The 13,388-nt window shown below is 46.7% G+C and overlaps 1 protein-coding gene across 1 annotated transcript in view; it reads right to left on the reverse strand.

The window, feature by feature from the left end:
* Positions 1 to 13,388, reverse strand: part of myt1lb (myelin transcription factor 1-like, b) — a gene marked incomplete at both ends in the record, with an annotated part of 56,870 nt that overhangs the window by 22,637 nt on the left and 20,845 nt on the right. The window contains 3 exons of the mRNA XM_079226742.1: positions 636 to 770; positions 3,957 to 5,042; positions 9,732 to 10,225. Coding sequence (XP_079082868.1) covers positions 636 to 770; positions 3,957 to 5,042; positions 9,732 to 10,225 — 1,715 coding nt within the window. The remainder of the gene's footprint in view (positions 1 to 635; positions 771 to 3,956; positions 5,043 to 9,731; positions 10,226 to 13,388) is intronic.

Here is a 13,388-nt window from a genome sequence, read left to right on the forward strand (position 1 = left end):
AGGCTCGGTGTTATCAAGGTCTGCGAGCACTTTCGGGTTGAGGTTGGAAAAATGTAATGTTCAAGCCTAATCAACATGGCAACTCCACACAAATGAATGGGATACAAAAGCACGGCAAACGTTTCTCATCACTCAAACCATGCCGTGAAGAAGCATGCGACCCCGACGATGATGAAACCAACAACAGTGGATGGGATTTATCAGACGCTCTCAATCACTGTCAGCCAATCCAGTGGAGGAGAAAAGCCCCATGCATTCCAGCAAGTCGCTGATTGACAATTCTTGACCATCCCATCAACTGCTTCGTCGCCACTGACGCATCACTGGGGGCCTCATTCCCCGCCTCATCACCACGGCACACCAGGCAGGCAATTCGCAAGCAAAACACGGCCCCCCCATGCAAAAGCTTCACAAGAGAAGCTGTGACCCCCCCCCACTGTACCCTCCCCTCGGTGAAATATCAAACACAGTCGCACGACGGCAAGCACAGAGCACACACAACGAGCCAGACACGCAGCAGGGGTCACGGTAATAAAGCATGCCCATTTCCTGCACATCAAAGAACATGAAGGCCGCCGGTTGGGTGAATGAGCCCAACCGGCGTGCTTTGGCCAGAGCGTGCGAAGAGCGCTTACTTTCTGGTGGCACCCTGTCTTTGTGCGGACAGCCCGACAGGCTCCGGTGGTGGGGGTACAGGCCTGTGACGTGACCCGTGCCGTCGCAGCCCGGCGTCGGACACCGGCTCTCCTTCTTGTCCGCACGCGAGGCGTCTGTGGGCAAAGAATCACATTGAGGTGATCACAATGGGATGGCACTGCGGGAGCCCCGTGACATCAGAGCTCTGAGAGCTCCCCAATGGCAAGTTAGTCACGAGGGAGTTACAGTGGCATCGGTGGATAAAGGCCTTTACACACACGGGCACGAAACGAATATGCAAAATACTCGCCTGCGTATATTTTTGCAAAACTGTTCATACGAGCAGCGATGAGTCTGGCAGTCTGGCTGAGCTAAATTATTAGCCTAAGCCACTGTAAGCTATTTATTTTTGAGTTTCCTCAAAATGCTCTGACTGAATTGAAGTTCTCTCTGGTAAACATTTACTCAGTTTTCATATCTGTAGCTTTTATTGCAGTGCAATATTTGCTTCCTGTGTTAGTGACCTGGTGTAAAGGCCTCAACAGCTGGCATGAGGACACAGATACACATTATGAGGAGAGCTCCGTTGTTACCAGTCAGGAACCGAACATGTGTAGTTTGGTTATTTATTTATGATAGCTTGTCTTGAATTTCCTGCAATGGACGTAATTCCCGTTTTTATTCACTTCTAAAAATCTTATTTTGAACAATATATTAATTATTAGTTACTTTTAAAACTATTACATATTAACAGCACTCTACATAGCCTTTCTGTTGCATTTGACTACCATCCGTTTAGAAAGCGTGTCTCCACACCTGTGACTATTTGCAACCAAAAGCATTTGAATATTATTTCTCATTCATAGGGCATTATTTATTGCTTATAAGCGTATGTGAAGTGATGGGGGGGACGACAATAATTGGCTTGCTGACAGATCTTTTGATCATGACGTTTATTTACTGTGAGGAAAATTGTGAAGATTTGTGAATTATCACAACTCTCTTGTCAGTGACCTTCACCAAAAAGCGTTTCATCTTTCGGTTTGGATTCAATTAAGGATGTGTCATATTTCTTTAAATAAATAATTTCATTAAAACCACTCATGCCTTTACACCACATGTTGTTGAGCTGACAGTGGCAATGAGGGTTCAAAAAGCACGCGCACACACACACACACACACGCACACACACACACACACACACACACACACACACAGAGGATTAGATCGTCTTTCCTTTCCCAAAACCGGGTTCTCCGATTTCTTTGAAGCCCCGATCAGATATAGTTACCGCCAAAAAGCAGCAGTGCCAACCGGTGCCAACTGGCGTTGTTTCTGCAAACGTAACCGTCCACCTTTGAAACCCTTTGTCTGTCAGAGAAGGTCAAGGGTCCGTCTTACAGTCAACATGCAGTGGATCTTGTAGGAAGCAGTTAGCATTAGAATTTTAAATGTTGATAAGGTCATGTCTTTTTATTTAAGTTACAGGAATACAGTGTCGTATCAGATCAAGTGACATGTACCATTATCCAGAGCAAGTATATGAGCAAAGCAGTTATTATCTCATGCACGTAGAAAGACAGACCACTGATTCAAGTGTTACGGTCTCACCGACAAACCAAAACACAACCAGAGGTCGTGGGGGGTAGAAGAATAATCAAGTGAAAGAGGTGGGAGGGTTGAAAAAAGCGGACAAAACTCGAAGGAGGCGTGGAGCACACCTACTCATACATTAACAAGTGAGTCACCAAATGAAATCCCATGTCTCATCCATCAGGAAACGAAAGTACCTCATTATCCTCCGTGGCTGTCATCTATCTATGTCGCGTTATGGGGCATATGAGTTTGGTCCAATGCTGCTCTGTTCTTCTGATTGGCACCGGTGCAATAAAGGCAGGGCCATTTGGTGTTGATACAGAAACTTGGTCGTCATGGAAAAAGCACGTGGCATCTCCATAATGGCTTCTTTTGGGGGCAGATTATTACATCGGCTGTCAGCGTTTGAACGCCCGTGCGTCCTGGCTGCCGCACTCCCATCGCAGAGGAGAGGAAGGCGTGTTAGAAAGCAGGGGATATTGATTGTGGCTGGGGACGGTCTGCGCTTTGCATAGCAAATGGACCCCATTACCATAACGTCTCTGGATAATTAATGTGCAGTCAGTTGGGCTGCCGTTCGTTATCGGTCATTTTGATACTGTTCAATTTTCATCTCAGCCTCATGCTTCTGGAAGGGCGCAGGGCTCCCCTCCCTCTCCGTGCTCTGTTTTATGAATCACACAGGGACTCTGGTCAACGAGTGTCTGCTTCTATCTCTCCCGGGGAAAGATGTTATCGTGACACAACTGTCCTCCGCGTCCTCTTATTATTCCAACACAAGCCAGACACAGGGACCATGGATGGGCTTTCCATATTAACATTTGTGTGACATTTAAGTCGCAATATATACCTGCTGTGAGTTGTGTGGCATTTACACTGTAATATAACCCTGCTGTGAATTAGCATGCTCTTATTTGTTGGTCTCATCTGATATCTTCCTTACGGAGAACGATTTAACCTGACTAAATCTGAATATTGTTGCAGTCTAGGATATGATGAAAGGAATAATTAGGAGTTAAACCAGGGAGCTTGAAATCAGACTATTGTAAATGCCACTGCAAGGTCTGTATGACTGCAACTCTACGAGCAGACATCCAGCACACTGTGTAACAGATACCACAGATGGGAAACTGCGTCTTGTACTTTATGATTGGCCTTAAATATCTGTCTTTTTATTTGATATCAGCGAGTATCAATCTGAACGGTAGGTCGTAAGTGACTCAAACGAGGGCAAAAAGCTCCCCTGATCCCGACAGAATGAATCCAGGAGGCTTCTGTTTTGTAGCTTCCTCTCCCGAGTGCTTGTGCAGGTTTAAAAATAGGCAGCTTTACCCCAACCTGCATCGGAGGGATGAGATTTGCGGTCCTAACAGGCCGTGCAGATTGCCATTACTTATGCCTGACAAGCCTACCCTCTGATGTTTCCATGCTGGCCTATTTTAACAACATAAGCTGCTGCTGCCGCTCCCGCTGCTACCGAGATGCGAATTTCCAAATTGGCTGAAAAAAGCTTGTCCTGGGGGTTATAGTGGTGTTCCCAGAATGCATGTGGGCTGTCTAGTCTCCAGCCCAGGATAGATAGAATACGGAGCCAAACAGTAGCAGACAAACATTTTACCTGAGCTTGTTAAATGAGGTAAGCACGTCTACTTCTGTATAGTTATGGCTGCTAGCGGAGGCTTGGTCTGCATCCGAGCGTGTCAGCATTTGACAGAATGACTCACCTTTATGGTAGAAAGGCTTCTTCATACCATCAGGAAGCCGGGCTTTACGCTCCACGCCGTAGCCATGCCGCGGGCCATGGTCTTCGTGGTTATATCTCACCCCGTCTCTCCTGGCGGCCTCGGCCGCCATTTTGTCCCGCATTGCCTTGGCGCGTTCCGACTCTAGTGCAATGGCTTTCTCCAACAGGGACAGGTTCCCCTTCGTCATGTCGAACACTTCTTCCGATCGGTCCGACGTCACGGAGGCCGTGTCCTCGTCGAAGTCGCGGAGGTTGGTGTGATAGCGGTTCTCCTGCGCGCAACTGGAGAAGGCCTTGGAGCGCGGGCTCAGCTGCTCCTCCAGCTTCATGAGATTGTCCATGTCGGAATAGTTCCTGTCAAGAGTTCGCCTGTCGTCTTGGCTGTGGTGGAAATCCCCGTAGCTGTGGTGCTGGGGCTGTTGATTGGGATCCCCGCACGAGAAATGGTTTTGCTGGGACGGTCCATTTCGGTCGGTGGACTTGGTTTCGCTTAGTTTGCGAGCCAAGTCGAAGCATTGGTTTCGTAGGCACTCCAGACTGCTCAAACACACTTCCTCATCGCTGTTTTCGATCTGTCCGTTACTGTTGATCTTAACTTGTCCATTGCGTGCGTTTCCCCCGTTGTGACCACAGTCGTTCTCGCCGTCCCCAAACTCCTGTCCGTCTAAATTGTCAGACAACACTGCGCCGTGACCTTGTGCCAGAAGTTTAAGGGAGTCCACCGTCTCCCGGACCACATCACTGTCAACGTCCAAACTCAGATCCCCCCTCTGTGTTTCTGCCCCCTCTTCCTCTTCCTCCACTTCCTCATCCTCTTCGTCCTCCTCGTCCTCTTCGTCCTCCTCGTCGTCTTCCTCAGCACTGTTCGAGGAGTTGCTGTTCAACTCTGATTCTGTCATGGCTCGGTTGGCGGCGTCCTCTGCGATCTTGCCCAGGTTGAGGAGCGACTTGGCCACTAGTTCATCGTAGTTCTCGTACTCGTCGTGGTTTTTGTTGTCCTTCTCCGTCGCTGGGCCAGATTTGGCGTGGCCCCCCCTCCTCTCAATGCTGCTCTTCTGATCGTCCTCTGTTGGAGAGAAAGAACAAACGTCTTGTAATTTCATTTCCGTCATTCTATTTTACTGGTAAATCAGATTTCTGGGCTTGGTCCATCTAAATTGGATAAGGAACTCTTTGCTTCCCCTAATAATTTACTTTGAGAGTCTTAACAGCAGCTTGTGTTCTGAATTGTGAATCAGCCCAGGAAGTAAAATATAGCGGTTGGAGAAAGTTCCAGAGAAAGAGGCTCTGCTAAATGGTAATCTATGAAACCAGGGGCTATATCTTTTAGTCCTAATTTTGCACTTATTTCTATAGAAAAGACATTCACAGATCCGATGATTAATAATACTAATGCAGTGATCATTGCCGACAGACAGACAGATATTGTTTGCTTTATAGTTAAATTATTAGAAGAATTCTGTAAACAGTTTCAAATGAGATAACATTGTATTCATTGTTCAGCATAGTGAATCAAAACACTGAGAAAAAATGTTTGAATTAGAAAAAGCGTTTTCTTTTTTTAAACAGAATATATCTAATATCTGAGAGATAATATTGTGTTCCATCTGCAACAGGATGAACCCCAGTTCATCCTGGGCTTCAGGATCATTTTTTTCATTCAATCATCAGTATCTTTAGAATTCCTTTCACTGCCTAATTGATTCTGACAGGCTGCAAAAGGTTACTGAACCTCTTCTGTCAGTAATTTCAAGCACTCGCTCCTGGAGCACTTCCAATCTCTCCTTTCACATTTCCGCCCTGAGCCGCCAAGAGCACATCGCTCACGTTGGCGTCACATTTGCCACTTACATTCCTGCGGAGAGCCCCCCACCCCACCCCACCCCACAAACTAATAAAAACTGTGTTATTTCTCAGTGATGAAATAATGAATTATCACTTGGCTCATATGCAAATATATGAACTTGACTGTATTATTCAGAACAAAGTCTGATACAAAAACAAATCAGACTATTATCCAACTATATACTTTGTACTTTGACTAAACAAACACTCACACTGACTTTCCCTCACTCTCTCTCACACACACACACACACACACACACACACCAATCTAATGAGAGCAACACACTATTGGTGCTTGGGGGGTGAGGGCTTTCGAGCGGGAAGAGGGAACAGTCACGAATGACCAGGCACATATTTTGACAGTGGACGGCTTCTTACAGCAACCTCCTGCACCAGGGGTTTAATTTTTGACGGCATGAAACATGGCACAGGAAAGCAATTTGAAGAGCAATCAAGGTACACAAAGGAGATACGGAAGCGAAACAGATTAAGGAGGGAACAGAGAGACCGCCCTGCCCTGAATTGGCTTTGGATTAGCTACGGAGATGTGCATGCCACTGAGAAACACAGAGGAGCTCAAGAATGTCACCTCTATTACATTTAGGAGATTGGAATCTGCTCGGCGACCATCCAGTACCGTTGTCTTGGGGCCAATGGGGAACATGGTAATGATGCATACAGAACACTTTCCCTGCCATTCCAAGGGAATACGCTGCAGATTATAGCGGTGGGGACGAATAATCGATTCATGCATGAATCAGGATCGATGGGCACCGGTCCCACACGGTCAGCGGATGTTCTCCATTCTAATATATATTGGAATTGTAAGAAAGCAGACGCTCAAATGTGAAAATTCACATCTGGTGAAGGAGCTGAACGAGAAATAATTCAACAACAGCTGTAATGATGGCAGAGAACTTGGCTGCAGAGAGAGAGAGAGAGAGAGAGAGAAAGAGAGAGAGAGAGAGAGAGAGAGAGAGAGAGAGAGAGAGAGAGAGAGACCGTGTCCTAAAAGCAAGCCTTACGTTACGTAATGTGTGGAGACATTACCACCTACAAGATGGCAGAGTAGTACTCGCTGCATTCTGATGTTTGGACTTGTTAACAGAAAACAAGGAGGAGGAATGTTTCAGTGTGATTTAGTGTACAAATGATATGTCACTGAGATTTTGTTGTGTTGTTTTTAAACTATTGCAAATTTAAAAACTCTACTCTGGCTGTGCTTACTCTGTCCAAAGCTCTTATCAGGCTGTTGACAGCTGCACAGACAGTGGCAACAGTCCACTGTCTGTGTGTTACTGGTGAGGCCTCAGCCGTGAGCTCTAACGAACACCAGTCTGTAGAGAATCACATTCTGAAAAAAAAAGAAGCTTGGCTGCTGAGATGCCACATCAACACTTTGGGTGGGGAGAGCCGTGCGCCAACCAGGGTTCACACGCTCCTCTCTCAGAGCTTCACTCTTAATTGGACTTGAAGGCACTGTCAGGTCTAATCGTGATGCGGGGGTGCAAAGCAGAATCTGCTGGAGAGAAACCTGCCAAATCTGGTCTCCGGCACGTCGGGAGGGGCTCCAGACCAGATCTGGATGGTATTTATGTGTCATGTCTTCGGGAAAGGCACGATTAATGTAAGCCTTTGATAGTCATCTCTTTTATTCTTAAGATTGGATATTCATCAAGGGACAGGCAACTGAAGATTCATTTCATTTTTTAAATGATTAGTTTTTCTGTTGTTTCCAAAAAAATCATGTCTCAGTTTTAGCATTAATGGCTCTGATGTGTCTGGCAAGAGTCTTCAGGAGAATGCTAAAGCATTTCAGTGGGAAATAATTGCAAAGGAGGATCCTGCTGTTTTTAGCCATCAGTTTAGATCATTTCTCTGGAATGAATGTCCTAAACATTTTTTTAAAAGAGCTAAAAAATCCATAAAATAGCGAACAATTTGTCACCCGTGCACCTCTCCTCCGTCTTCCGTTGGGTTTAGACTACAGTAGCAGTACAGTGAAGGCTTTGACAATGAGTATGTCTGCAAGTCTAATCAGTAAACGAATGAATGAAGAAAAGAGCATATTAAAGAAATAAGCAATCACTGTCCGAATGAAACATTGTATGGCTCAGACTGGCTGGTTTCAGGTCTTTAGTCTCATTCCAATGCAAAACACAATCAGTGTTTGAACATCATGTCCACCTGCTGCAAACTACTTCAGTCTGCCAATCAAATATGGAAAGGTAAACCACGGATATGCAAATGCAGGATCTGACGGGGGGAAATGGTCATGTAATTAAATAGACAGAGAAATGTTGGTAGGAATTGTTCGACATTTTAGGAAATATTGTCGACCGATAGCAGCCTCATGTTTCCACAGTGAATACAGCACAAATACTTCTGCTCTTTTCAGGCTCACTGATTGACTCGTAATAATTCCTTCGTTTAAAGGCACACTGTGTAGGATTCAATAGCATTTAGTGGTCAGGTTGCAGATTGCAACCAACTGATCACCCCTCCGCTCACAGACTGTGAAGAGGACCAGCTCCTTTGAAGCTAACGGAAACCCGATTCTTAGTTTAACAACCTAAGTGTAAAAACAATAATTCACCATTTTACAGGTGGTTTGGTTTGTGAATAGATGCCTGTAGATGACTATAAATGGGACTTATGGACTGGAAAACACAATGGAACCATAGCCTGAAGCCTTTTCTAGTCTAAGTAAAAAGCAGATAACAATATCACAGAAAATGAATATTTTACACATGTTTTTCTAATGAAATGTCTAGGCGTTTTTCCATTTTGAGACTGAAAATATTCATGATATATATACTATATACCTATTAAAAAGGCTTATAGTCTTGCAAACTTATAGAGGTACTATTCATATGTACTACCAGTATTGCTGACACAGAGAAAATGAAGTATAAATGCATTTTCATGCTAATTCAATGCCAAACTGAGGATCTGTGAGCAGCTGTCTGTTCTGGTGAAGTTGAAGGCTGTTGGAATCAGCTCCACTGGCACTTCCTGGTATTCGTTTTTTAGGCAATTTCATTGGCTGTACGAAATGCCTGTCATCTGAGCTGTACGAGGTGACAGGCTTGAGCCACGTAAGAAAATAGAGGCTGAGCCTGAACTTCAACGTAGCTTCTGGTTGGTTAATGTAGCCTGTCAGTCAGGATATGAATCTCCTATTGGTTCAAGTGGGGATCCAATAGAAAGCTTAGATTTCGAGTTTGTAGCTGTGCTCTCATGCAAACTTGCTTTTCTTCTAAAAACAAATAGTTTTATTTCATATCTTCCAGCTGATATGAAATGATGCAACGCCAGTTGGTGGATATTTATGGATGTAATCACGTGTTTTGGACTAAATCTTTTATGGGATTTTTTTGATTGGACCTTTACGACGTAACAACATCGTTTTTGTTGGAATGTTATGGATTTATGGATCAATATGAGGCGTCATCGGTGGGTTTCCAGAAACATATGGCACTCGTACCGAACTATAAATAGGGGGTACAGTGTACACTAGAATGTCCAGTAAAGGACGCCCGCGGGACGGCAGAACGTTAAGAGGCAGCAAATTATCTTTTTTTACACTTTGTTTTTTGTGTGAGTCAAACAGATAGAACATATTAATACAGAGCTTTAGAGGCGCTGTTTCCTTTGGACAGAGTCAGGCTAGCTGTTTCCCCTTGTTTACAGTCTTTGTGCTAAGCTAATCAGAATCAACTGCTGGCTGTAGCCCAAGATTTCCTGTGTGAGCTTGAGTTTGTTTGGGATGTTCTCAGCCAGAATGCAAATGACATCTGATGTCGAACTATTCCTTTCAAATTTAAAAAAAGTTGCTGTGGTGCATTAGTTGCACATTAAACATCTATCTGATGTGTTTCAGTGCGATATGATGACAAAGGGATCTCACCTTGCCCTTGACTCTGCTCTCCTTCCTCTTCCTCCTCCTCCTCTTCCTCCTCCTCCTCCTCCTCCTCCTCCTCCTCCTCGCCCTCTTCATAGTCCACCTCCTCTAACGCTTCCTCCTCTTCTTCCGCCTCCTCCAACCTCTCCTCATCACCCTCTTCCTCCTCTTCTTGCTCCACCTCGACCTCCTCCTCCTCCTCCTCTTCCTCGGCGTCTCCTCTCTCCACCACCCCTTCTTCGTGCTCCATTTGCTCTACGTTGTAGTCCATGTAGCCCTCCACCTCCTCCACTTCCTCCTCCACTTCTCCCTCCTCATCCTCCTCTACTGGTCCTTCCTCCGCCTCTTCCTCCCGGTCGTCCATCTCCTCGGTGCCGTCGGTCTCGTAGCACTCCTCCATGGTGGAGTTGTCCATGTCATCTATGTAGGTGCTCCTCTTGGGCGAGGTTTCCAGGGTTTGTCTGTCTAGACTCTTTCTCTTCTTGGCGCAGCTGTAAACACTGCAGAGGAGAGATAAGAGGGCAGCCGTTAGCCTCACCTGGCTAGGAATGCTAATGCTCATTTGCAACCAGGCCTCTGTGTTAAGGTGCCGCGCTTTACGAGCTAGAATGCAAAGCACCAAGCAGCAATGGCACTATAGCCTTTTTACTGCAAGGAAAGCAACACCTCTTAAGTTCTTCTGCTGGGAGAAATATGAAACTTTGCTTAACCAATCTTAATTAGACATGTACTCATTAACTATTGGGCAATTATAATAAAATGCTCCATTTCGTCTGGAAAACAAGGGATAACAACCACTATCTCTGGAGCAAACAAAGCAGAGGATTGGGTTTATTTTCACATTCATTTATATTCAAGTAACATCAATTTGTTCTTCAGGCAAAAAGTACAAATCGCTGTGCATGCTCCACAAACACTTTGTTCCAGAGCGATATGCCCTTGTTCTGACGTGAACCGAGTGCAGCAGAGCACAGCTGCTTGGCTGGAATTGACTGTAAGAGGTAGAAGACAACCTGTAGCCCTGATTAATTGAATCTCGTCCGAGGCACCTCAGGTTTTTAATGTATTCTGTGGCTCCCCTCGGCAGCAGGGGGACAGATCCTAATCTGATAATCTGATAATCTGTGTATTTGCTCAGGCTATTGATCACAGGGGCTTAATCCATTTCACTCATCAAACCTCAGAGAGCCCCCGAGCTACCTGCCCCCCCCCCCCCCCCCCCAGTGTAAGCTGCATGTGTGTGACTTTGGGGACGTGTGCTGCTGTTTGCTGGTGCATTTCTGCACACGCGTGTGGCTCGAATGGAACAAAAAGCAACCCGCACAGTCAGGAATGATGATGAGTTCCCTGAGTGTTTTGGCCATCAAATCAACCTCTTGTCCAGGCCGGAGTGTAAAGAGAGCTAAACACGCTTTGGGCATGTTCACTCGGCCGTGAAATATCCCTGGCTCCTATTTTTACAACCTCTGGATGTTTCCCTGGCTCTGCGCTACTTAGAGCAAGCCCTGATGTGAGAGGGTGGCACACACAGGTTGTGTGTGAGGCTAAGAGAACGCTAGTTGTTAGTGGACGTGTGCTGCTCTGGAAGAGGCCTGTTGCAGAGGTGTGGTGAGGTGTTGTAGGGTGGTGGATTGCAGCGCTAGAAAGGTCTTTCATGTCAGTGTGTCCCAAAGTCCAATATCCTATCCATCCTTTTCTCTCTCTCTCTCTCCCTCCCTCTCTCCTCAGTCCCAGACGTTCATCAGTCAGTCAGGGTACAGTCAGCTGGCAGGCTCAATCTCGCCAAGCCCAGGGATCCCTTAATGGTCTGACCCCTGCACCCCCCGCAGCCAGGGGCCTCATTTCATTAATCTAAGCCCACATGGAAACTCATTCCCTGCCTGACAGCCGGATCTCTCCCCCAGGGCAGCGTGAGGGGTCTGTGGGACAGTGGGGCCGGGAGGGGCGGGGGGGAGAGGGCACACTACAGCACTGTGATCAATAGTGCTTGTGACCAAACATCTCAAAAGCGCATTAAAATGCCACTCATCCTGGCCCCCTCCGTTCCGGGGCTCTCTCCAAATAAATCAAGGGGGCCGGTCCCAGCAGGTTAGCGGCTGCCAAGGCAGACAGGCTGGCAGGAGAGGAGGATGGGGGGGGGGGCACACAGACTGCCTCTCCACCTTTATCTTAACAACATCCAGTCTCAAGGCAGCATTTTGCTGTCGAGTCGAAGGTATTAACGTGACTTCACCTTAAGATCACTCTGGAAAAAACTTGGGTTGTTGAATTGCTATAATTGCTTTGCAACATCAGCCAATGGATAGCAAATTACCAACGCTGGCCTGTGTACTTCTTTTTCTTTTTTTTCCACTGCATCTTTAAAAGGAGTCAAGTGCACTTCATTAACTTTGGTCAGGATTGTTACAAACAAAGAGGCCTTTTGATAGCAGAGGGGAACGGGTGCCCCAAAAGGTCCCACCTGCAGTGGAGCGACTTGTGTGAGCGACTCGGGATCGTGTGTTGAGAGGCGTTCTCAGGTGCGTGTGAGTCCCCCACACACACACACACACAGCTCCGCCGTCCCACGTGTTCCCTGGCTCTGTCACCGCGCGACCTTGGCTGCAACATTTGTCATCAACAGGCGATGCATCCTACTCGCTGTGCTCGGCAATTAAAATTCCAGAAATAATTAGGTGTCATTAAAAGAAAAAAGAAAAGAAAAATACCTTCTACTGGCATTAGTAAGGAAAGGGGCCGAGGAAATACTGTACCAGTCCAAGTTCCCCTCGGCTTCGTCCCCTGGCACGACCCCCTCCCCCCCCCCTTCCCACGAGAGGCAGCAATCAAAGGAGAAAAGAGCTCCAGATCACAAAAAGACCACTTCATAATTTATGGAGTGGGCATCCTTGCCATTATAAGATGGAACAAATGATATTACTGTGTGAACAAGTGGCCCCTTTAATGCATGAGAAAAGAGGAGAAGAAATCTTCTGGAAACGTTATGGGGAGAGGAAGGGGGGGGCGTTTCCTGAGCGGTGATGCGAGGCGGGGGAGTCGAGCGGCGGGAGGAGGAGAGCTCCCGTTCGGCTAATTTTCGGGGCGACAGCTGAGCGACTGCTGGAACGCGACAGCGTTCCACGGCGCCTTTATTAGCGCCGGCATTAGCGGCTGTTCTCAGCAGGGGCAGGAGCTTCAGCCGGTCATTAGCATCACGCGCTATTTGTCTCCCTGACACCGGGATGAGGCGGCGGTGCCTTTTCCCTCTGCCTTCCTCTCTCCCTCATCTCTTCCTGTCACCCGGCATTCTCACCTCCTATCCCTCCTCTCTCTGCTTCTCACCTGTCATAACCTCACCTGCTCTCCATCATTCCTTACACCCACCTCCCCCATTTGCTGTATATCTCAGAGCATATATATATATATATATATATATATATATATATATATATATATATATTACCTCAATCCCTCCCTCTCCCCCTCTCTCTCTCGTGCCATTCCTCTCTGAAATCCTCACCACTTGCTCTCTCACACCCCTCTTGCGCTCCCATCTCTCCCTCAACCTCATTGTTGTCGCTCCTCGGCTCTCCACACGGAGCCGGCTGGAGATTGGGGGGGGGATTGTCCCCCCAATCCAGCAGGAGGATCTATAGACACGTGTGGCAGAGCCCCGTCTCCATG

This window comes from Taurulus bubalis, assembly GCF_910589615.1.
Source record: "Taurulus bubalis genome assembly, chromosome: 1".
Classification (NCBI taxonomy): Eukaryota; Metazoa; Chordata; class Actinopteri; order Perciformes; family Cottidae; genus Taurulus; species Taurulus bubalis.